Source organism: Puma concolor, chromosome E1 (assembly GCF_028749965.1).
Source record: "Puma concolor isolate L17-30 chromosome E1, mPumCon1.1.hap2, whole genome shotgun sequence".
Taxonomy (NCBI): domain Eukaryota; kingdom Metazoa; phylum Chordata; class Mammalia; order Carnivora; family Felidae; genus Puma; species Puma concolor.
In genome coordinates this window covers 28,949,675-28,971,544 of record NC_141680.1, presented here as the reverse complement: position 1 = coordinate 28,971,544, position 21,870 = coordinate 28,949,675, and the positions used below count along the sequence as shown (strand labels likewise).

The window sequence follows — 21,870 nt, the reverse complement described above, 5'->3', positions numbered from 1 at the left end:
AAAGGGTAACAACATCAGGAGAAAAAACAACCTGGAAAAATACCCCTATAAACATTCATATAGTGGGGTCAAAAATTTTATCCATATTATGATTCCAATATGCAAAGAATATATTCCTCTTTATTTTCTTTGATGAACATAATTTTCCTTGTAAGCTTCCACAGTGGGAGGAAAAAAACCCTAAACTTTAAGCTTGTCAATTCAAGGCAACAACCTTTTTCAGTTTCAGCAGTCACTGTTGAATAATACATTTTCTTCTGGGTAGGTGCAAAAATCTTCCACATTGATTCCTCCTTACCCTTGTTTCTCTTCAAAATAGTGTCTGGCTGTATTGAAGGATTTGTGATCTCATAGTGTCAAGGAGAGAAGAGGCCTGTGGGGTCTCAGGATGCAAATTTGGCCTTGTGGCAGAATGGCATCTCTGTGGACTGGTAGCCATTGAGGGCCCCTTTGGGATGTGACAGGTCTTACTTGCCCTTCAGGTAGTGTGCTGGTATAATCGCTGGGTCTATGATTTAGGCCAACCTCTCTAAATACTGCAGCCTCTTAGTTTCTATGAGACTCTTCTCTATTTCTGTCCTTTCTTACCAGGATGCCCTGTAGGCCACACAGGAGCCAGGACCACTGCTTAAGGCCAATCCATCCACACGCTTCTCTTTGTCACTGCTGAACAATCACTGTATTGGATATTGTACCAAGTCAAATGGAAGCAGAGCAAGCCACTTTCCAACTTCAGCTTTCTCCTCATGCTAACTTACCTCCCTTCTCTAGAAAGTTGCCCTGGGGAAGGATCCTTAAGTCACAGGGACCTCTTTCCCCTTCCAAGGTCGCCCTTCACCCTCTACTTCTTCTTTCCTTCTGAATAGGCTTTCTCCATATCCTCTACTCCACTAGGAGGTGGGCACTGTATGGCTCCATCTTGATGGCAGACAGGGCATCCTGTCTTCCCCTGCAAGACAACTGGGAACAGGGGTTTAAAAAATAGTGTTCTAGCTTCTTTTTGAGGGAGCAATAAATGCTCTTTTTGCCATGGTGCTCAAAAATTATGACCATCAAGTTAACTGACTTGAAGTTATTATTATTTTTTTAAATAACTTTTTAAAGTTTATTTATTTTGAGAACATCAGAAAGCACAAGCAGGGGAGAGGCAAAGAGAGAGGGAGAGAGAGAGAGAGAGAGAGAGAGAGAGAATTGCAAGCAGGCTCCACGCAGTCAGTGCACAGAGCCTGATGTGGGACTCAAATTCACAAACCATGAGATCATGACCTTAGGTGAAGTCAGACACTTAACCTACTGAGCCACCCAGGCACCCCGCTAACTAACTTGAATTTAAATAAAATCTTGGAAGAAAAAAATAAAATAAAAATGGAAAAAAATTATGACCATCAGGGAGAGAAAAAAGTAAATTTGTGATTTCATATTTTAGGCTGCTCCTTATTTAAGGCCTTATATGAAGACAAAATTTCAAAATGAGTTTCAAAAAAAATTCGTGTCTGAAGCTTGAGATGGGTTACAGTGAGGAAAATTACATTCCAATTATAACTTGGAGGACTTCGATCCCATTTCTTTTTTATTTGGCCTTGTCCTTTCTTCTCTGTCTTCTCCAGCATTGAGAATTCTCCCAATGACAAAAGACACACATTACCTTGAACATACAGAGAGTCACAAAAAACAAAACATGGAAGCAACAAAGCTCCCATAAGAGGTATGTACCTTTTATATGGCTTGATTTCTTTCCTTCCTTTAAAAAATACCAAGCGTTGGTAAAGAGAGTGTTTTGGATGCATCATATGGACAGGAATCTATTTTCAACTTTTCTGCAAGCCGCTAGAGGGTCATAGAGATAACTAGGAAGACCTGTGGTATAATACAGTGGCTTTCCACTGTTTTGGGATTCTCTAATGTAGAGTCAATATTTCAGATACACGGAAAAGTATAGAAAATAACATGATGCTAACTGTCTATGTATCTGACAACAAATCTTAACAGGTTGCCATATTTGTTTCATACTCTTTCAAAAGAAATACAAATTACAAATGTATTTGAAACAACCTTCCCTCATTCCCTTCCTACTTACTATAGGTACCCAGAAGTTAGTATGTATCCCATGTTTCTATAATTTTACTATGTAGGTATGGTCCATGCTATTATTTTTTTGTGTTTAAATTTTTATTTAAACGATATCATGCTATAAGTACACTTTTCCAACTTTACTAATATAGTAGAATTTATTTCTACTATTTTATTTTGTGTTTTCCATTTACCATGGTTTTTCTTTTTTTTCTTTTTAATGTTTTAATGTTTGTTTAATGTTTTTCTTTTTCTTTTTAATGTTTTAATGTTTTTATTTATTTCTGAGAGAGAGAGACAGAGCAAGTTGGGGAGGGTAGAGAGAGAGAGAGAGGCAGACAAAGAATCCAAAGCAAGCTCCAGGCTCTGAGCTGTCAGCAAAACCCCTGATGTGGGGTTTGAACTCACATGCCGTAAGATCATGACCTGAGTCAAAGTCCAACGCTTAACCGACTGAGCCACCAGGTGCCCCACCATAGTTTTTCTTTACTTAGTTTTCTATACTTTCCTGACTTCTACTGAGTTATTGAATTGTTTTTCTATCATCTTTACTGCCTTGGATGTTATATTAATATATATTAATATTTTTAAAATATTAACCTTTATTTATTATGGGATTAAAAAGAGTTTCTCTGGTAAACAGTTGCAGCTTCAAGTTTATTTACATAAAGCTTTATGTGATATAGAAAAAGTATCAGAAAACAAAACTTGCTATTTTCTTTTTTCTTTTTCTTTCTTTTTTTTAATGCTTATAACATTATTTTTCAGAGAGAGAGAGAGAGAGAGAGAGGGGGGGGGGGAGGGGCGGAGAGAGAGGGAGACACAGAATCTGAAGCAGGCTCCAGGCTTCGAGTTGTCAGCATGGAGCCTGACGTGCGACTTGACCTCATGAACCGTGAGATCATGACCTAAGCCAATGAACCATGAAATCATGACCTGAGCCAAAGTCGGATGCTCAACAGACTGAGCCACCCAGGTGCCCCAAAACTTGCTATTTTTGTATAGGCTTATACAATTTTAAAATTGGTCTTTTCAGGGAGCCTGGTTGACTCAGTTGGTTAAGCATCCAACTCTTGATTTCTGCTCAGGCCATGATCTCACCGTTAGTAAGTTCGAGCCCCACATGGGACTGTGTGCTGACAGCACAGAGCCTGCTTGGGATTCTCTCCTCTCTGCCCCTTCCCTGCTCATGCACACGCATGCCCTCTCTCCCACCTTCAGAATAAATAAATTAGCTTAAAAAATAAATAAAATAAAGTTGGTCTTTTCTTCATTGTAATTAGCCATTAAACATTTAAACATTATGGGACACCTGGGTGGCTCAGTTTGTTAAGTGTCTGACTTCGGCTCAGGTCATGATCTCACAGCTCATAGCTCATGAGTTTGAGACCCACATCAGGCTTTGTGCTGACAGCTCAGGGCCTGGAGCCTGTTTCAGATTCTGTGTCTTTCTGTCTCTGACCCTCCCATGTTCACACTCTGTCTCTGTTTCTGTTTCAAAAATAAGTAGACATTAAAAAATATATATAAACATTGGGGTGCCTGGGTGGCTCAGTTGGTTGACCTTCCAACTTCGGCTCAGGTCGTGATCTCACGGTTCATCAGTTCGAGCCCCGTGTCAGGCCCTGTGCTTACAGCCCAGTGCCTGGAGCCTGCTTCAGATTCTGTGTCTCCCTCTCTCTCTGCTCCTCCTGGGCTCACACTCTGTCTCTCTCTCAAAATAATTAAAGATTAAAAAAAAAAAAACACATATAACATAAATAAATAAATAAAAACGTAATTAGACTTTAAACTTTTTTTTTTTTTTTTTTTTTTGCTTTCTGAATTTTCCTTTGTTGAGAAGTTCATGGTTGTCAAGTATATTTTCTTCATAGTGGTAAAATTAAGAATTTGCTTCTCTTTTAGATTTATGAAAATATACACTTTCTTTTTATGCAATGTTTACTCTTAAATTTATAGCATGCACACTCAACTAGGTCGAAGATATTGTCAGCCTTTTTTGAACAACACACAATATTAGAAGATTCACCCTCCCATTATTTATGTTACTTAATATTTTGGTTTCACCTTTTAAAAAATCCTCTTATATTTGAAGTATTTATCATTACTGCTTTTTAATACTCAACATTAAATTAGATTTACCATATTTTTACTATTTTTTCTGTTCACAGTTAGTGCTTGCTGAAAATCCTGTTTCCTGTATCCAATTTCTTTCAACTTAAAGAAAATACTTGAGTATATTTTAAGTAACAATTGATTATTGGTAAACGATTTTAGCATTTGTCCTAAAAAATCTTGATTTCAGTCTCACTTTCTTCTTTAAGTTTATTTATTTATTTTTGTGTGAGAGAGAGCGTGAGCAGGGGAAGGGCAGAGAGAGGGAGAGAGAGAATACCAAGCAGACTCTGCACCATTGGTGTAGAGTCCAGTGTGGGGCTCAAACCCATGAACCACGGGATTGTGACCTGAGCTGAAACCAAGAGTCAGACACTTAACCGACTGAGCCACCCAGGCACCCCATGATTTCAGTCACACTCTTGCATGACAGTTTGAGTATAGACTTCTTGATTGTTTTCCATTAACAGTGTGGTCATGCCTATTATTCTATTGTCTTTTCTCCTCAATTTTTGTTGATGAGAAATCTGCTGATAATGTATTATTGTTCCTTTGCAGGAATTTTTTTTTATCTTGTTGCTTTTAAGATTTTCTTTCTATTGTTGCTGTGTTTCATTTTGTTTAGGTGTACATGATTTTCATTTTTCCTTTAATAGGGCTCAGAGATTCTCTGCTCAAATATTGCTTTTTTCCTACTCTGTCTATTCTATCACTCTGGAACATTTGAACATATAGGTGGCCTTTTCATTACCTTCTTCATATCTGTTAATTTCCTTTTCGTATTTTCCATCTCTTAATGGTTAAGTGCTACATTCTAGGTGATTTCCTTAGCTTTGTCTTCTACTTGATTACTTTCTCTTGATTTATTTAAATGCCATTGAGTTTTTATTTTTATTTTTTTAAGTTTATTTATTTATTTTGAGACAGAGAGCACGCACACACACATGCATGAGTGAGCTGGGGTCAGGGCAGAGAGAGAGGGAGAAAGAGGATCCCAAGCAGACTCCATGTTGTCAGCAAGAGCCCAATGTAGGCTCCATCTCAGGAATGAGATCTTGATCACGAGATCATGACCTGAGCTGAAATCAAGATTTGAATGCTCAACTGACTGAGACACCAGGTCCCCCTCCACTGAATTTTTAATTTCAATGAATTTTTATTTTTGACTGTTTTATTATTTTTCGAATCTGCCTGTTTATTGTTTATTTATTTAAATGTTTATTTATTTTTAAGAGAGAGAGAGAGAGAGAGAGGCAGAGTGTGAGCAGGGGAGGGGCAGAGAGAGAGAGGGAGACACAGAATCCGAAGCAAGCTCCAGGCTCTGAGCTGTCAGCACAGAGCCTGACACGGGGCTCGAACTCACAGACTACAAGATCGTGACCTGAGCCGAAGTCAGACGCTTAACCAACTGAGCCACCCAGGGACACCTGCGTGTTTATTTTTATAATGTTCTCTTGTTTAATTATGGTTTCTATTCTTTTGTCTTTTTAATACTTTAAAACACTTATTTTGTAGTCTCTTCAAGACTTTCCTATTATTTCTAGTTCTTGGGGTACAGTTTTCCTATTTGCTTGTTTTCCTGATCTCTCTCATGATGGTTTATTTCTTCATCTGACGTGTAATTTTTTTGTCGTTGTGAGCTCATCTTTAGTTGGATATGTTTACTCTATGGAAATTATATTGCACTCTGAAAGCATCCTCACAGGAGACTGTCCCCACATAACAGTTTTTAATTTTTCTATAGATTTGCATTTCCTACCGGTTTCTGGTATCTAGGGATTTTATTCCCTTAGGTTTTACAAGCATATGTATGTTTTTGTTGCATAAGGCAAGAATAGACCACTCAGATTTAATTAATCAGCTTGTTGAAAGTCCCATGTAGTGAAAAAGATAAATTTTCTGTCTAACTTGCAATTGGATAAGGAGACACAGCTAATTTAATGTAAAAATTATGCCTAAGTGTAAAGTCTTGGAATTATCAACTGAATGTCAGCATTTTAGTAATCCTTAGATTACTAAATTAGATTTGTTTCCTTTGCCTAGATTATGTTTCCTTGGTGTGTGTCTATTTACCTTGTCATGATATTTGTAAACACAGTGGCATTTGATAAAGGCTGGTGGTATTTTTTAACAACTGGGTTTAATTTTGCTTAGTCAAATTTTGTGTATTAGATGGAAAAGCACTGAAAATGCAATTGTAGATAAAAGCCTAATTTATAGCAAATATCCATATTTAATAAGTAGAAATAAACTTTCGTGACATACACAGTTGGCCTGGAGATTTGGAAAACTACCATGGGCTTTTCTCTGCTTCTGTCTAGTTGTATGACTGTGGGCAACTCATTGAAGATCTTTAAGTCTCAATTTTCTCATCTCTAAAAAAGGGGGTTGGCAGTTTTAAATTCCACAATTCTAGAGAGTGTAGAGATACACAGTGTCATTTGAAAATACATTGAAATCCTAACACTGCCAAATTAAATAAAATGAGAGGTAGAAGAACCAAGACACAAATTGCTCTTTTAAAAATAGGATGTAATATTTGGAAAATAAAGCTAAAAAAAACCTAAAAACAAAAGTTGAGAAAACTCTCAAACAAGATTATCACAGATTTTAACTGTATAATTTAAAAATGCAAGTCCCTTTGCTAAATTTTTCTACTATGAAGTGATGGTGCTTGAACAATTGCACAACTGTGTGAAAAAATAGAACCTTGACCCATACCCAAAAGTCAACTCAAAATGGCTTAAACCCTAAATGTCAAACTCAAAACTATCAAAACTCTAGAAGGAAACACATGAGAAAATCTTTGTGACCTTTGATTAGGCAAAGATTTCTTAGATACCACCAAAAGCATGATCAAAAGAGAAAATATTGATAGACTGGACTTAATCAAAATCAAGAACTTCTCTTTGGATGACATAATTAAGAAATTAAAAGACAAGCCATAGGTTAGGCCAAAATATTTGCAAAGTATATATCTGATACAGGACTTGAATCCAGAATCTATAGGTAACTCTCAAAACTTAATAATGAGAAAATAAGCAACCCTTCCCTCTCTCACACAAGTTGAGAAAAGATTTGAATCCAAGATATATGGACTATAAATATGTAAAAAGATGTTCAACATCATTGCCATAGGGATATGTAGATTAAAACCATAAAGGACATACCACTACTCGTTATTTGAATGGGTAAAACAAAACAAAACAAAACAAAAATACTGTTAATACCAAGTCCTAGCAAGGATGAAGGCAACTGGAATTCTCTAGATGGCTGGTAGAAGTGCAAAATGCTCCAGTCTCCATGGAAAAACAGTTTTGCAGTCCTTATAAACATACATTTATCATTTGACCAGAAATTCCACTTCTGGGTATATACCCAAGAGAAATGAAAATGGTCATTAAAAAAAAAAAACAAAACCTGCATGTCAATGTTCATAGTGACTTTATGCATGATCACCAAAAAGTGGAAACCATATAAATATCCCTCAACTAATGAACTAATAAACAAATTGTGGTATATTTATACAATGGAATATGACTCAATAACCCAAAGAATTGAGTTACTGATATGCATTATAACTATATTCAACTCTAGATGAAACTCAAGGTAATTATGCTGAATGAAAGACCTATATGATTCCATTCATATGACATTTTGGAAGAGGCAAAATACAGAGAGAGAAAACAAATCAGTGGTTGCCAGGGCCTAGAGGTGAAGAAAGGGGTTGATCACAAAAGAGCTCAAGGGAATTTGTTAAAATAATGAAGTGTTTTATAACTTTATTATAGCGGTGGTTACAAACCATATGCACTTGTCAAAATTCATAAAACTCACAACTATACGCTAAAAAAAAAAAAAAAGATGAGTTTTGCCATTTGGAAATTATCCTTCAACAAACATGACTACTCTCAAAAGACTTATAAACAATGCTTATCACAGATTTTAATGGTAACACTTAAAAGTATAAGCTCCTTTGAGGGGTACCCCACTGGTTCAGTTGGAGGAGTGTGTGACTTGATCTCAGGGTCATGAGTTTGAACTTTGGGTGAGAGATTACTTAAAATAAATAAATTAACTTAAAATAACAAATATAGTCTCCTTTTTTTCCAATGAAAAAATTGTATCATAACAGGGAATCAATAAGGAACATAAAATTAAAATATCAAAATTAAAAATACCTGCAATATAAAATGTATATGCTTTAAAATAAGTATACTAGGGGTGGCTGGCTACCTCAGTCAGAGGAGCATACAACTCTTGATCTCGGGGTTATGAGTTCGAGCCCCACGCTGGGTGTAGAGAGTACTTAAAAATAAAATCTAAAAAAAAAAAAAATAGTAAATATATACAGTATTTAAAAGATTGTTTGTAATTTTTTATCTTTTTCAAAATTTTTTGATTTTATGAAATGAAAAAAACTGTTTTTCAAAGAAATACTACGGTTTCATTTTTCTTTCAAATAATATTGATGATGAAATTTCTCGAATAAACCCAGCTTGCCACCTTCAGGCAAGTGAAAGATTTACAGAGACCATGACCAGAGATAGAACATTAAATTTTGTAGATTTCTCAATAATCCATAATCAATCATATTTTGATCACTCTATTATTACTGCCTTTGTGAAATTTTCTCTACCAGGACATTTCCCTGACATTTCCTGGAATATTCCCAACTTTCAAAGCTCAGTTCAAATGCCACTAACTCCAAGAAGCCTTCCCTGATCACTCTAGCTAGTTTTTCCTCTAAATATTTTATCTTCTTAAATACATGTAATGTCATTGAAGGTAGTGACCATGTCTTACACATATTTTTATGCCTTTGTATGGCTATTAAAAAGGGTACATATAAGTTTCTCTGCTCCTCCCTGTTCAACAGACAGCCGCATCTTCTGGTGCAGTGCCAGGTGAATCCCAAGACACCATGGTGAAAGTCGGAGTCAATGAATTTGGCCATATTGGGCACCTGGTCACCAGGGCTGCTTTTAACTCTGGCAAAGTGGACATTGTCGCCATCGATGACCCCTTCATTGACCTCAACTACATGGTCTACATGTTCCAGTATGATTCCACCCATGGCAGATTCCATGGCACAGTCAAGGCTGAGAACAGGAAACTTGTCATCAATGGAAAGCCCATCACCATCTTCCAGAAGTGAGATCTCGCCAACATCAAATGGGGTGATGCTGGTGCTGAGTATGTTGTGTGGAGTACATTGGGGTATTCAACACCATGGAGAAGGCTCACTTGAAGGGTGGGGCCAAGAGGGTCATCCTCTCTGTCCCTTCTGCTGATGCCCCCATGTTAGTGATGTGCATGAACAATGAGAAGTATGACAACTCCCTCAAGGTTGTCAGCAATGCCTCCTGCACCACCAACTGCCTGGACCCTCTGGCCAAGGTCATCCATGACAACTTCAGCATCATGGAGGGACTCATGACCACAGTCCATGCCATCACTGCCACTCAGAAGATCGTGGACGGCCCCTCTGGGAAGCTGTGGCATGATGGTTTACAGGCTGCCCAGAACATCATCCCTGCTTCTACTGGCACTGCCAAGGCCATGGGCAAGGTCATCCCTGAGCTGAATGGGAAGCTTACTGGCATGGCCTTCTGTGTCCCCACCCCCAATGTGTCTGCCGTGGATCTGACTTGCCACCTGGAGAAAGCTGCCAAATACGGTGACATCAAGAAGGTGGTGAAGCGGGCACCAGAGGGCCCCCTCAAGGACATCCTGGGCTACACCGAGGACCAAGTCGTCTCCTGCGACTTTAACAGTGACACCCACTCTTCCACCTTCTACGCTGGGGCTGGTATTGCTCTCAATGATCACTTTGTCAAGCTCATTTCCTAGAATGACAATGAATTTGGCTACAGCAACCAGTTGGTGGACCTTACGGTCCACATGGCCTCCAAGAGTAAGAGCCCCCTGGACCACCAGCCCCAGCAAGAGGAAGAAGAGAGAGGCTCTCAGCTGCTGGAGAGTCCTTGCCCCAACTTATCCCCCAACACACCTGAGAATCTCCTGACCTCCAGTTTCCATCCCAGACCCCCTGAAGAAGGGGAGGGGCTTGGGGAGCCCTACCTTATCATGTACCATCAATAAAGTATACTGTATCCTGCCAAGCAAAACAAAACAAAAGTGTACAAATGAGAGTTGTGTATTCTAATATTTATTGAATGAATATGTGAATGAATGGATGAATGAATGAATGAATGAATAGGAAGTCAGAGTCATCACTGAGCCTTCATTTGAAAGAGGGTCTATTTTACTAATAGAATAATGGAATTCTACACATTTATTCAAGATTATATGCATATGTATAAAGCATCAATTTTCATTGACAATGATTAGAAGTGTCTCAATCTTTATTAATCTTTTGATTAAATTATAACATTCATGAGTGAATTAATGACTGCATGGTGAGGATCTTTATGATACTAACTCACATCTTAATATGTGGACAACAGAAACATAAGATTAAAAAGAGAAGAAAGTGTGATAGTTTCTTTTACATTTGAACTGAAAGATGGGTACTTCGCTAAGTTCTAGGATATGTCTGTCTATTTTTCCTCCAAATCTCCAAGTTGCTAATATCTTACAGACATGTTAATAGAATACATAACAGTGGCATGGTGGTGCCTGGGTGGCTTATTAGGTTAAGTGTCTGATTTTGGCTCAGGTCATGATCTCATGGTGGGTTCAAGACCCACATTGGGCTTTGCACTGACCGCTCAGACCCCGGATGGAGCCTGCTTCGGATTCTGTGTCTCCCTCTCTCTGCCCCTCCCCTGCTTGCACTCTGTCTCTCTCTCTCTCTCAAAAATAAACTTAAAAACATTACCCCCCCCCAACACACACACAAAGAAACTGATATGGTGTCGATCACATCACTCATAGAAAAATTCCCAACTGTTTCTATCTAGTTCTACCTGGTTTAGGAGTGAGGTTCTTCTTCATGCTTCCACTCCCTCCAGAATGTACAAGCTCCCCTCCCTCTCTTTCAGGGCTACATATCCAAGACTGCTAAATGACAAACGTCATAGATTTTGGTTTTTTAAAGGAGGAGGGGTCCACATGTGAGGATGGTTCATCTTCTTGAATTCCTTCTATTAGAACTTTCAAGCCTATTTCTCTTGCCCACTTTGAGGGCTCTATGCCTTCTAGTGCTCCTTATTTTTCATTACATTCTTCCTTCTTTCTTCCCTATTTCTAGGCCCAGTCCTATCAGTCCTGAGAGAGAAAATAACCAGTTCTTCATGTACAGGAGGCTCTAGTCTTGGCCCTCAGGTCAGCAATGTCCTTGAATCTTTGTTTCTACTCGGGTGAGGGCTGAAAAGGAAGAAAGGCCCTTGGTTTACAAGTAAGATAAAAATAGAGAAGGAAAATACAGAGAAACAATCAGATTCATATCTTGGCATACAAATCTGCTACAAATGCAGATTTATAACACTTACCCTGACTAAAAGTTTGTTCTCTCTCTTCCAATCCTGCATCTTTTCTCAAAATGTGAACTTGCATTTTCTCCTTCATCAGCACCTCTCTTCATCAGTTTCAGCTCTCGAAACACACTTTCTAACGGTACCCCGATGATTTCATTGACCACATCTTTTTAAAATCATCATATATACACTGTAGCAGTGGCATCTTTTTCTGGCTATCCTTTTCTTTCCCTTTCATTTACCTTGGTTGATTCTAACCAAACATCTCCAAACTCATTATGTATGTCTTCAATTGACTCTCTAATTCTCTTTTCACCCACTTACAATCTGGCTTCTCTCTGCCTCTCTTTACCAAGACAACCATTGTTTTGGTCAAATTTATGAATTAAAAAAAATCCATTTATTTGACACCATTGCTCACTATCTTTCCCTGACTTCCTGTTTTGATTAACTTTCTACATCTCACCACTTGTCTGGCATTTGTAAATTTTTGGGTTTTTTTGCATTAATTTCTTTGATAATTTTTCTTTCTGCTCCAGTTCTTTCTTTCTTTCTTTCTTTCTTTCTTTCTTTCTTTCTTTCTAAGTTCATTATTGAGAGACAGAGAGACACAGAGCATGAGCAGGGGAGGGGCAGAGGTGGGGAGACACAGAATATGAATTAGGCTCCAGGCTCCGAGCTGTCAGCACAGAGCCTGAACTCACAGACTGCGAGATCATGACCTGAGCCGGTCTGTCGCTCAACCAACTGAGCCACCCAGGCACCCCCTCCAGTTATTTCTTTTACATTGTAACATTGATTCTATGTTCTCCTATCTTTCCTGGAGATGATTTTAAAATTCCATTCCATTGTTGTACATCTCTAATATTGAGGTTTCTTCCTGTCTTTTGGATGGTCAGAAACAAATTTCTTGGATTCAAGAATATTTTGAAAGACTGCCTATGAGATAATAGCAGCAGGGTGCAATTTATACTCCTCACATTTCTTTAAATATAACTTATTTCAGGTTTTTCTTGTGACCCAAAGATAACAGGAAATAGATTCAATGTTGTTTGCAATACTAACCTTTCTTCTTAGATTCAACCCATGCATTTTCTATTTTTATTGTCTATTTGTATCTTGTTTGCCATTGAAATTTGTAAACTAACTCCACGGGAAATAATTGTTCTTTTAATTTGGAGTAGCCTGGAGCATATGCTATTAATGGTGACATGTTTTAAATGTCCTTGATTTTAAAATCAACAACATTTGAGTTTTTCACTTTTACTTTTCCTTATTCTCGGTTTGCAGGGGTTTTTCCTGGATACACTCATTAGGTGATTCTCAATCAAGAATGGAGTCATTCTATAATAGTTAACTTGAAAACATTGAAAGAAAACATATTAGGCACCAAGATTTAGATAATTTAGAGAATTCCATCTCCCATCACTGTATAGTGGTTATTAATGTGGCAAATCTTGGTCCTATTACCTCTTTGTTTTATTGTCTTGAGCAAGTGTGTGAGCCTTGATTCTCTCATGTGAAAATTAGGTATAACAATAACCTACTTCTCTGAGTTTTTGTGGGGAATAAATGAAAAAATTTATATTAAATGCTTGACTATTAAGTGCCCAATAAGTGGTAACTATCATTGGTCTGAAATGATTCTGTTCACTTTCTTATGAAGTGACTTTGATAGTACAGTGCCATATACTAAAATACCATGCCCTGTTATTCACCAATACTTTGTATTACAAATGTGTTTTTTGCTTTGTTTTCTGACTTGTAAATATTTTGAATTTCTAAGAGAATCTAGAAGGTTGGGAGATTCCTTTAATGGATGAGAGAAATCTGACATATTCTCCTATTGCTAGGTTTATTCCTGTAGCACCCAGGTTTTAGAGCTATAGAGCTGTTAGCTGGATTTCATTTGGTACCATTCAAAATCCAATAAGTTTGCATTTTAGGAGATGTTAATCAGTGCCACCTAAAAGCAGTTGGTACATTTTTATGAGCACAGAAAAATCTTGGGGTCCAATGACATCTTTTGAAGCCTGATCAGATAGGAGCATAGTGGCCTTTAATTAATGGTGAAGGGACAACTTTGAGTTGTCTTGTTTGGCAGGAAGTGTTGGTTAATTCTAACAGTAAGAATAGTTGAAAAGCCCAGGAAACAATCTTCTTTCAGCATTGATTTTGTTACAATTGATACTACTTACAAAGTTGGAAGGTTCTATAATAAGATCCCCCCCCCACACACACAAATACCTTTTCTGAAAAAGTCGCCCCACCTCTGTTGTGTATTTGTTTATCCTTTCAACTATTGTGGTTTCCAAGAAGTCCATTATCCATTAAGTGAGCTTAAATCCTGTGAAAATCAATAATTCATTAATCCATCCAGAAAATTAAACAAATATTGATGGCTTATTTTGAATTACTTTGCTGGGCCGAAATGTACTGTGGTTTTCTAAAGTTCCTGCTTTTGTGTCTAGTTGTGAGAAAGAGGAAGAAAATACATTGAAATGCAGGGTCCTATGAAGGAAATGCATAGCGTGTGGGCCGTAGGTTTTGGACACTACAGAACTCGAAGTTCAGCTCTGCAACGCAGTAGTTCTGAAATGAACAGGTGATTACAGACTGAGCAAGGTGAGACTGTGTCCTGGAAACGCTGCACTCAGAAAGGTTCCAGTTCTGGCAAAGGGTCACATCACAATAGGTGTGTGCAGGCAGAACAGGGTTACACTGACCACAGTAGCTTAGTAAAGGGATATCACCTGGCTCTTCTGCGCACAAGTGGGAGAGGGCCCTCCTGGACCTTGGGGCGGCATCAAGGCCCAAGGCGAAGCACACACCCGAAGGTGGAGGGAAACCCTCGGGGGTGGGCTACCGGTTGGGGGCCCGGCCAGGTCGCGGGCGTGGGGAAGCTTTCCGGCGGCAGGGCGCCACGTCACCTAACAGCTCCCCCTCCCCTCGCTCCAAGTCGCACGCGCGGAAGTAAACACCTCGACGTCATCAGGGCGCGTCTTCGCCTTTCCCCTCCCATCTCCCCAGATCGGTGGACGTGCTCACCTCCGCTCCGGGCCAGGTCTATGTCCCGGTTTCCCGCCGTCGCGGGCAGGGCGCCAAGGCGGCAGGAGGAGGGTGAGCGGTCAATAGACCTTCAGGAAGAGCGGCCTTCGGCTGTTTCCATCGCTGATAGAGGTGCGGTCCGCGGGACGCTGCGGAGGCCAGCGGGAGTTTCGGCATGGGGGCTTTTGGGGGGATAAAAGTACGCCTTTGGCGAGCAGAGAAAAGTGGAGAGGAGGCTGCAGCGTTCTTCTCGCCGTCCAAGCCGGAGGCGAACTTTGCCTCCAGTGAGCACTTTGGTTTTGAGGGGGGCGGTCCCAGATCCAAGTTGGGTGAAAACCCTGCTGGGGGACAAAAAAGTGAACCCCAACGCCTAGACGCGTTCTGCTCTTAAACAGGTTCTTAAAGCCTTTGTTCTCTACCCATCCAGCCCCCCACCCCACCCCCCGCCCCGCTCGTCGGGCCGCCAGCTTGCCTTTGGGTATGGTATGAAGGGAGCCAGTTTCCAGGAGCCAGTTTCCATGGTTACCCACCACTTGGCCTTCTGGGATATCAGTCACTCTGAACAGGGACCTAACTTGAACCATGAATCAGAAGCAAACACAGGTGGCTTTTTAAAATTCAGCCGAGAGTTTCCTGCAGTGTTCTAGCTTTTGGTCTATTGTTTAATAAAATTGGGCTTGGTGCTTCTGTATGGGTATGCTCGCATGTACATTGCCTTGTGCTAGGCCTACTTTGTCAAGTACTCACGTTGTTAGATTTTACTAAAAAGTTGTTCTGGGCTTGTAAACCCTTACATACCAATTTGACAAAGGTGACTTACCTGAGAAGTCATGGATCGATCCATTCCAGCCCCAAAATTCTGTTGTCTTTCTCTATTCAGTTCTGGGAAATTGAGTTAGAGATATCTTTACAGGCCTTTTAATTGCACAATTGTTTTTCTGTTATTACAGAAGAGAAAGGATGCACATCACAGGAGGGAGGAACTACTCCAACTTTTCCTATTCAAAAACAAAGAAAAAAGCTTATTCAAGCTGTGAGGGACAATTCATTCCTTATTGTTACTGGAAATACAGGAAGTGGTAAAACCACTCAACTCCCAAAATATCTATATGAAGCAGGTAATTTTATTCTGGGATAATATTGGGAGTATTTAAAAAATAACCTCTTGGGACACCTGGGTGGCTCAGTTGGTTAAGCCTCTGACTCTTGATTTTGGCTGAAGTCATGATCTCACAGTTGTGGGATCGAGCCCCTAGTCCAGGTCTGCTGAGAGCGTGGAGCCTGCTTGGGATTCTCTCTCTCCCCTTCTCTCTGCCCCTTCCCCTCTCATGTGCGAGTGTGTGCTCTCTCTCTAAATAAATAAATAAACTTAAAAAAAATCCTCTTAAAAGCTAATAGGACTCTGTATTGCACAAATACCCACCATTTGTTTTACAGTCCCGATTCTTCTATTGACACACCCTCCCTACATCTTTCCTGCTTTTTTATGGTGTTATTTCACATTCAGGAGGTAATTCAGATGACGTTTTTTCCATTTTTAATTGTCATAATAATCTCAAATAAAATTATAGGTAGATAATGATTCTCTGCTATAGAATGAGGTTGTCTTGCAGTTAACCACTGGGTATTGAAATAATTTTCAGGAGGAAGGGATATAGTGATATCTGTTGCTGACATTAGTATTTCTTGGTTCCTTCTCCAGAGGGTTGTCAGGTAAATATTTATTCCCTGATTCCATAACACCAAGCCAACTAACAAATTTCCTACCCTTAAAGTGTCTTTAACTTCAATATGGTAAAACTTCCTATCATAAGGTTGGTATAGAGCAAAATTATATTGGATGTTATTCATATAAAAGATGAAAATTTCTTCTCTGATATTAACTTATTCTAATCCATTAAATCTGATGTGCCATTTTTTAAGACATGGAATGTCTTGTTTTTGCATACTATTTTTGCAATAGTATAGTTTTGCATCCTATTAATTAATAAAGAAAAAAGCATCAATTGTAAGATGCATCTTTCAGAAATACTAAAATGGTAAAAATATGAAAGGTGGTATGTTTAAACTTCTGTGGCAAAAGTAAATCTAGGAATTCTGTGGAATTTATGGGATTCCTAGGGATTAAAAATTTTAGACTTATTCTTTAGTGTAAATCATTAGACTGAAATTGGAAAAAGCTAATTAAAATATGTATATTTTGAATATGTATTTTTATTTTTTTATTACTAAAATCTCCATGGTACATTGGGTAAAACGGTATGTTGTTAATTTGCAGGGTTTTCTTTTGGAAACATTTGAACAGTTTGTGTTGATTGGTCAGAAACAATTTAGCTCTAATTGGAAGCAGTTGTTAACAGTTTTGTGTTTTTTACCTCTGTTTTTGATAGGGTTTTCACAACATGGTATGATTGGGGTGACTCAGCCACGAAAAGTAGCTGCTATATCAGTTGCTCAGAGGGTTGCTGAAGAAATGAAATGCACTTTGGGATCCAAAGTAGGGTACCAAGTTCGTTTTGATGATTGCAGCTCTAAGGTACAAAAGTTTTATTGCTATAAGTCCTGTAAACTTATAGACAGATTGGAGAAAGTTATGAAAGATTTTAACTTCAAATTTGCACTTGTATTTTATTTTATTTTATTTTTTTTAATTTTTTTTTTCAACGTTTATTTTTTTGGGGACAGAGAGAGACAGAGCATGAACGGGGGAGGGGCAGAGAGAGAGGGAGACACAGAATCAGAAACAGGCTCCAGGCTCTGAGCCATCAGCCCAGAGCCTGACATGGGGCTCAAACTCACGGACCGCGAGATCGTGACCTGGCTGAAGTCGGACGCTTAACCGACTGCGCCACCGAGGCGCCCTATTTTATTTATTTTTTAAAGTTTTTATTTTTAAGTAATCTCTACACCCAATATGGGGCTTGCATTATCTTACCACTTTTCCCCTTGGATCTCACAACCCTGAGATCCAAGAATTGCCTGCTCTTCTGATTGAGCCAGCCCCTGCATTTATAATTTTAAGAAACAAAGCCTCAGATTAGAATTAATCTTGTTTGTGCACCTGAGCCCAGTCAGTTAAGCATCCGACTCTCGATTTTGGCTCAGGTCGTGATCTCATGGTTTGGGGTTTTGAGCCCCATTTTGGGCTCCGCAGTGATAGCTTAGAGCCTGCTTGGGATTCTCTTTCTCCCTCTCTCTCTCTCTGCCTCTGCCCTGCTCACAGTCTCACTCTCTCTCAAAAATAAACTTAAAAAAAAAAAAAGAAATTAATTTTTTTTGCCCATTGTTAATGATTTGTTGCCCATTGTGAATGAATTAGCTTTCCTATTTTCTGTCTTCTCAGTTAGTTTATAAGTGACATGTTTATTTTTTTAAGGATTCTCTTATTTTTTAGCTGTAAGAATCCTTGATATATAATTTACATTTGCATTCTCTAAAACAATTTTTATAGTATTAAAATATATATAATGTAAAATTTACCATTTTAATAATTTTTAGGTGTACAGTTCATTGGCATGAAATACATTCACAATCTTATGTATCCATCACCACTCTTTATTTTCAGAACTTTTTTATCATCTCAAACAGACACTATATCTACTAAACATTAGCCCCTCCATCCCCCCTCCCTCCAGCTTGTGGTAACTTCTATTCTACTTTCCATCTCTATGAATTTGCCTTTACTAAGTACCAGTTATAAGTTGAATCATATAATATTTGGTCCTTTGTGTCTGGATTGTTTCATTTATCATAATATTTTCAAGGTTCATCCATGTTGTATATTTGTATTGCTAAAGTCAATGGAAAATGGACAACTTAGAAAAGTCAGTAAGCAAGTATTTATCGAGTATCTTCTGTATTCATGGTACCAACAAGTTTAAAATTGTTTTATTTTTAGTAGTTAATGGTCACAATTTATATTCCCTCAGGATTTTTTAAATCTTGTATCAGATACAAAACAATCCCTATTCGAATATGGTTCTTAATAGGAATGGCCATCATTTATGGCACACAGTGACTCCCCAAAATACTGTCTTTGCCTTCCTAGTGGGAAGTGGGGAATTTTCTTTCTTTTGTCTTCCCTTGTTTTATGTTTATATTGCTGTTAACTCGTAGCCTTTGGTTCTTATTCTCACCTTGTTTTTAATGCTAGTCGGCTTACATAGTTTTTAAAATAAGAGAGTAGTGAGGGAAGAAGAGAGTGAGAAGAAATTGTGCACCTATTTCGTCTACCTTTTCTCCTGAGTCCTCTAAAACAGTGGCTGAGACAGAGATGGATCGCATTTCATTGCTGCTTCCTACAGCTTGCTCATGTGAAGGCATTGCATTATCTTACCACTTTCCCCTGACTACTTTATATCTCCGTATTGTCACTTTTGTTGCTTTATCCTAGAATATCCACCTTAGTTCCTTATCTCTGTCCCTGTGTAGGTCACGTGTTTTATAATTTACCATCCTTGTTGTTAGGCTATTTTATGTACTTTTTTATTTAGTCAGATTAGTTAGAATACCTAATGTCTGTACATTTGGGGGAAATTTTAGTCTGTAAAGTAGGGGTGAATTTCTGTAACACTGTATATGTAAGTTGATATACTCTGCTGTTTGAACATTAGGAAACTGCAATCAAATATATGACTGATGGATGTTTACTGAAACATATTCTGGGAGATCCAAATCTTACCAAGTTCAGCGTCATCATTTTAGATGAAGCCCATGAGAGAACTCTAACTACAGTGAGTATTTTAATATAATGGTTATTTATTAGTTTATTTCTTTGGGGTAACTTTTACCTTGTAGAGAATTGTCTGGTCTTACTTACATTTTAATCTGTTGAAATAGGAGTTCTTTGGTTAGGAAACCAAAATATTTAAAATAAGTTGGTTTTTAGGTATACTTGTGACTTACTAGAAATTTACTTTTTTTCAGGACATCTTATTTGGCTTATTAAAGAAATTATTTCAGGAGAAGGCTCCTAACAGGAAAGAGCATTTGAAGGTTGTGGTGATGTCAGCAACTATGGAATTAGCCAAGCTCTCTGCATTCTTTGGAAATTGTCCAATATTTGATATACCTGGAAGGCTTTATCCAGTCAGAGAAAAATTCTGCAATTTGATTGGCCCACGAGACAGAGAAAATACTGCTTATATCCAAGCGGTAGTACTTGACATCCTTTTTATGTCTTTTTTTTATATTCTGATTCTAGTTGATTAAGTAGTTTAGTAATTCATTTGTTCCCTTTTATTTTAATGGCAGCCCTCATAGTTCCTTGCACTTTTGAGAACCAAATTTAATTTTCCTGTGGAACAAGGGGAAATGATTGGGAGTGGGGTACTCTATTTCCACTATATTATATTATAGCATATTATGCTTGTGTTTCTTGCTTTAGATTGTGAAAGTGACCATGGATATCCATTTAAATGAAATGGCTGGAGACATATTGGTTTTCCTGACTGGTGAGCATTCAGTATCAGGTTTAAAAATTTAACTATTTATGAGAAGCAAATGTGGCACAATAGAGTGTTACTTTTGTTGGGAAATCTGAGCTCATATTTAACTCACATTGCCTCTTTATGATTTATCTGAATAGTTGTAGATGTCATGCCTTATATAAGAAATATAACAGAATTCTATACTGCCATAAAAACTGCCAGTCTCATTAGTAAACATACATAAAATACACTGACCTTTTAGTAAAAAGATATTAAATGGTAAAGTATTAATATTTTTCTTAGTCTGCCTTATATAGAGGTGTGACCACACTAAACAGTCCTGGATCTGAATGATTAATTCCATTATTTCAAAAGACATCCTACCAGCTCCTTTCTTCTTTGAGTGGTGGGATGGTACTGTGTGATAGCAGTACACGAGGTGTTAAATCCATGTCTCATAGACAGGCCTTTTTTGGAAGTCAAAAATAGATTAGTTAAATCCTAAACTAGTGTGATTCTTCAATTAGCAGCATCCTACTAACAGAAATGAGTCATTTCATCGCTCTCCTCCTACTCTGCCTTGTACTGTCAGAAGTGAGACATTGTAACAATTGCTGCCTTTTTCAGATTACTTTAAGTATTTTGAAATACACCTAAATGCGGTATCTCTTGGACTAGATACTCCTATATTAATGATTAACTTTACTGAGTCTTTCTCAAATACTGTGTTAACAAGATAAAAGTCTTGAAGATTATAAACATTTTTATTCCTGAAGAGGTTTAAATTGCTTGGGAACTGGTGTTCAGTTTTTAATTTTATTGTTGAGATTTGGTACAGTTTATGTGTTCATCTCCTTTAGATCAAATGAGATTTAAAATAACTATTATGCAAAACTAATTTTAATCTAGAAGGCTTTTTTCCCCCATTCTTAAATAATATTTGCTGTTCATTTGCTGACGTTATTTTCCTCCCTCATTTCAGGTCAGTTTGAAATTGAAAAAAGTTGTGAGTTACTTTTTCAGATGGCGGAGTCTGTTGACTATGATTATGATGTTCAAGATACAACTCTGGATGGTTTGTTAATATTGCCATGTTACGGATCTATGACAACAGGTAATTCCTCACTAGAATAGATAATTTGACTAATTTTTTTAAAAACTTTATTGAAAAATCACATATGTACAGAATAGTGCACAGATCCCGAGTATTTAGGTCAATTAATTTTACAAACAACTCATTTTTGTAACCAGCACCTAGATCATAAAACAGAACGTTAAGGGAACCAGCCTTCCTTAGGGAAGGGATTTTCCCTTGAAGTCTTTTCATATTCATTTTTTCAAGAGCCTTGGACAACCCTTGGTGTTAAGAGTGGACTGTGTCTCTCCCAACAGAACAAAAATATTGTTGGTAATTTTTTTGAAATGAGGACTATTATTTCTTTTTTTCTTTTTCTTTTTTTTCCTGTGCACATGCGCAAGTCGGGGAGGGGAAGAGAGAGGATGCCAAGCATGCTCTCTACTGACAGTGTAGAGCCTGATGCAGGGCTCCATCCCACAAACTGCAAGATCATGACCCGAGATGAAAACAAGAGTTGGATGCTCAACTGACTGAGCCACCAAGGCGCCCCAGGGCTATAATTTCTTGATAAAAGTACCATAAGTCAAACCTAATTTGCCAGTGCCAAAGAATTTCTAGAAACATACATCTAGGTACATCTGAGACATAAACACAGTAGATGGTTTTCTTTTGAAATAGCACATATTAA

General features: G+C 38.0%; 1 protein-coding gene, 1 long non-coding RNA gene and 1 pseudogene across 3 annotated transcripts in view; 2 read left to right on the top strand and 1 right to left on the bottom strand.

Moving 5' to 3' along the window:
- LOC147574229 (uncharacterized) overlaps positions 1 to 14,789 on the bottom strand; it is a 64,248-nt gene extending 49,459 nt beyond the window's left edge. Inside the window, exon 1 of the long non-coding RNA XR_015244035.1 lies at positions 14,676 to 14,789. This is a non-coding gene — a long non-coding RNA (uncharacterized LOC147574229). The remainder of the gene's footprint in view (positions 1 to 14,675) is intronic.
- On the top strand, positions 1,691 to 10,304 carry LOC112854162 (glyceraldehyde-3-phosphate dehydrogenase pseudogene; annotated as a pseudogene). Its single transcript, XR_015244034.1, has 2 exons — positions 1,691 to 1,705; positions 9,065 to 10,304. The product of XR_015244034.1 is annotated as a glyceraldehyde-3-phosphate dehydrogenase pseudogene (transcript).
- DHX40 (DEAH-box helicase 40) overlaps positions 14,676 to 21,870 on the top strand; it is a 48,368-nt gene continuing 41,173 nt past the window's right edge. The window contains exons 1-7 of the mRNA XM_025916561.2: positions 14,676 to 14,807; positions 15,626 to 15,793; positions 17,066 to 17,211; positions 19,289 to 19,408; positions 19,602 to 19,829; positions 20,062 to 20,128; positions 21,087 to 21,218. Coding sequence (XP_025772346.1) covers positions 14,696 to 14,807; positions 15,626 to 15,793; positions 17,066 to 17,211; positions 19,289 to 19,408; positions 19,602 to 19,829; positions 20,062 to 20,128; positions 21,087 to 21,218 — 973 coding nt within the window. The 5' untranslated portion in view covers positions 14,676 to 14,695. The remainder of the gene's footprint in view (positions 14,808 to 15,625; positions 15,794 to 17,065; positions 17,212 to 19,288; positions 19,409 to 19,601; positions 19,830 to 20,061; positions 20,129 to 21,086; positions 21,219 to 21,870) is intronic.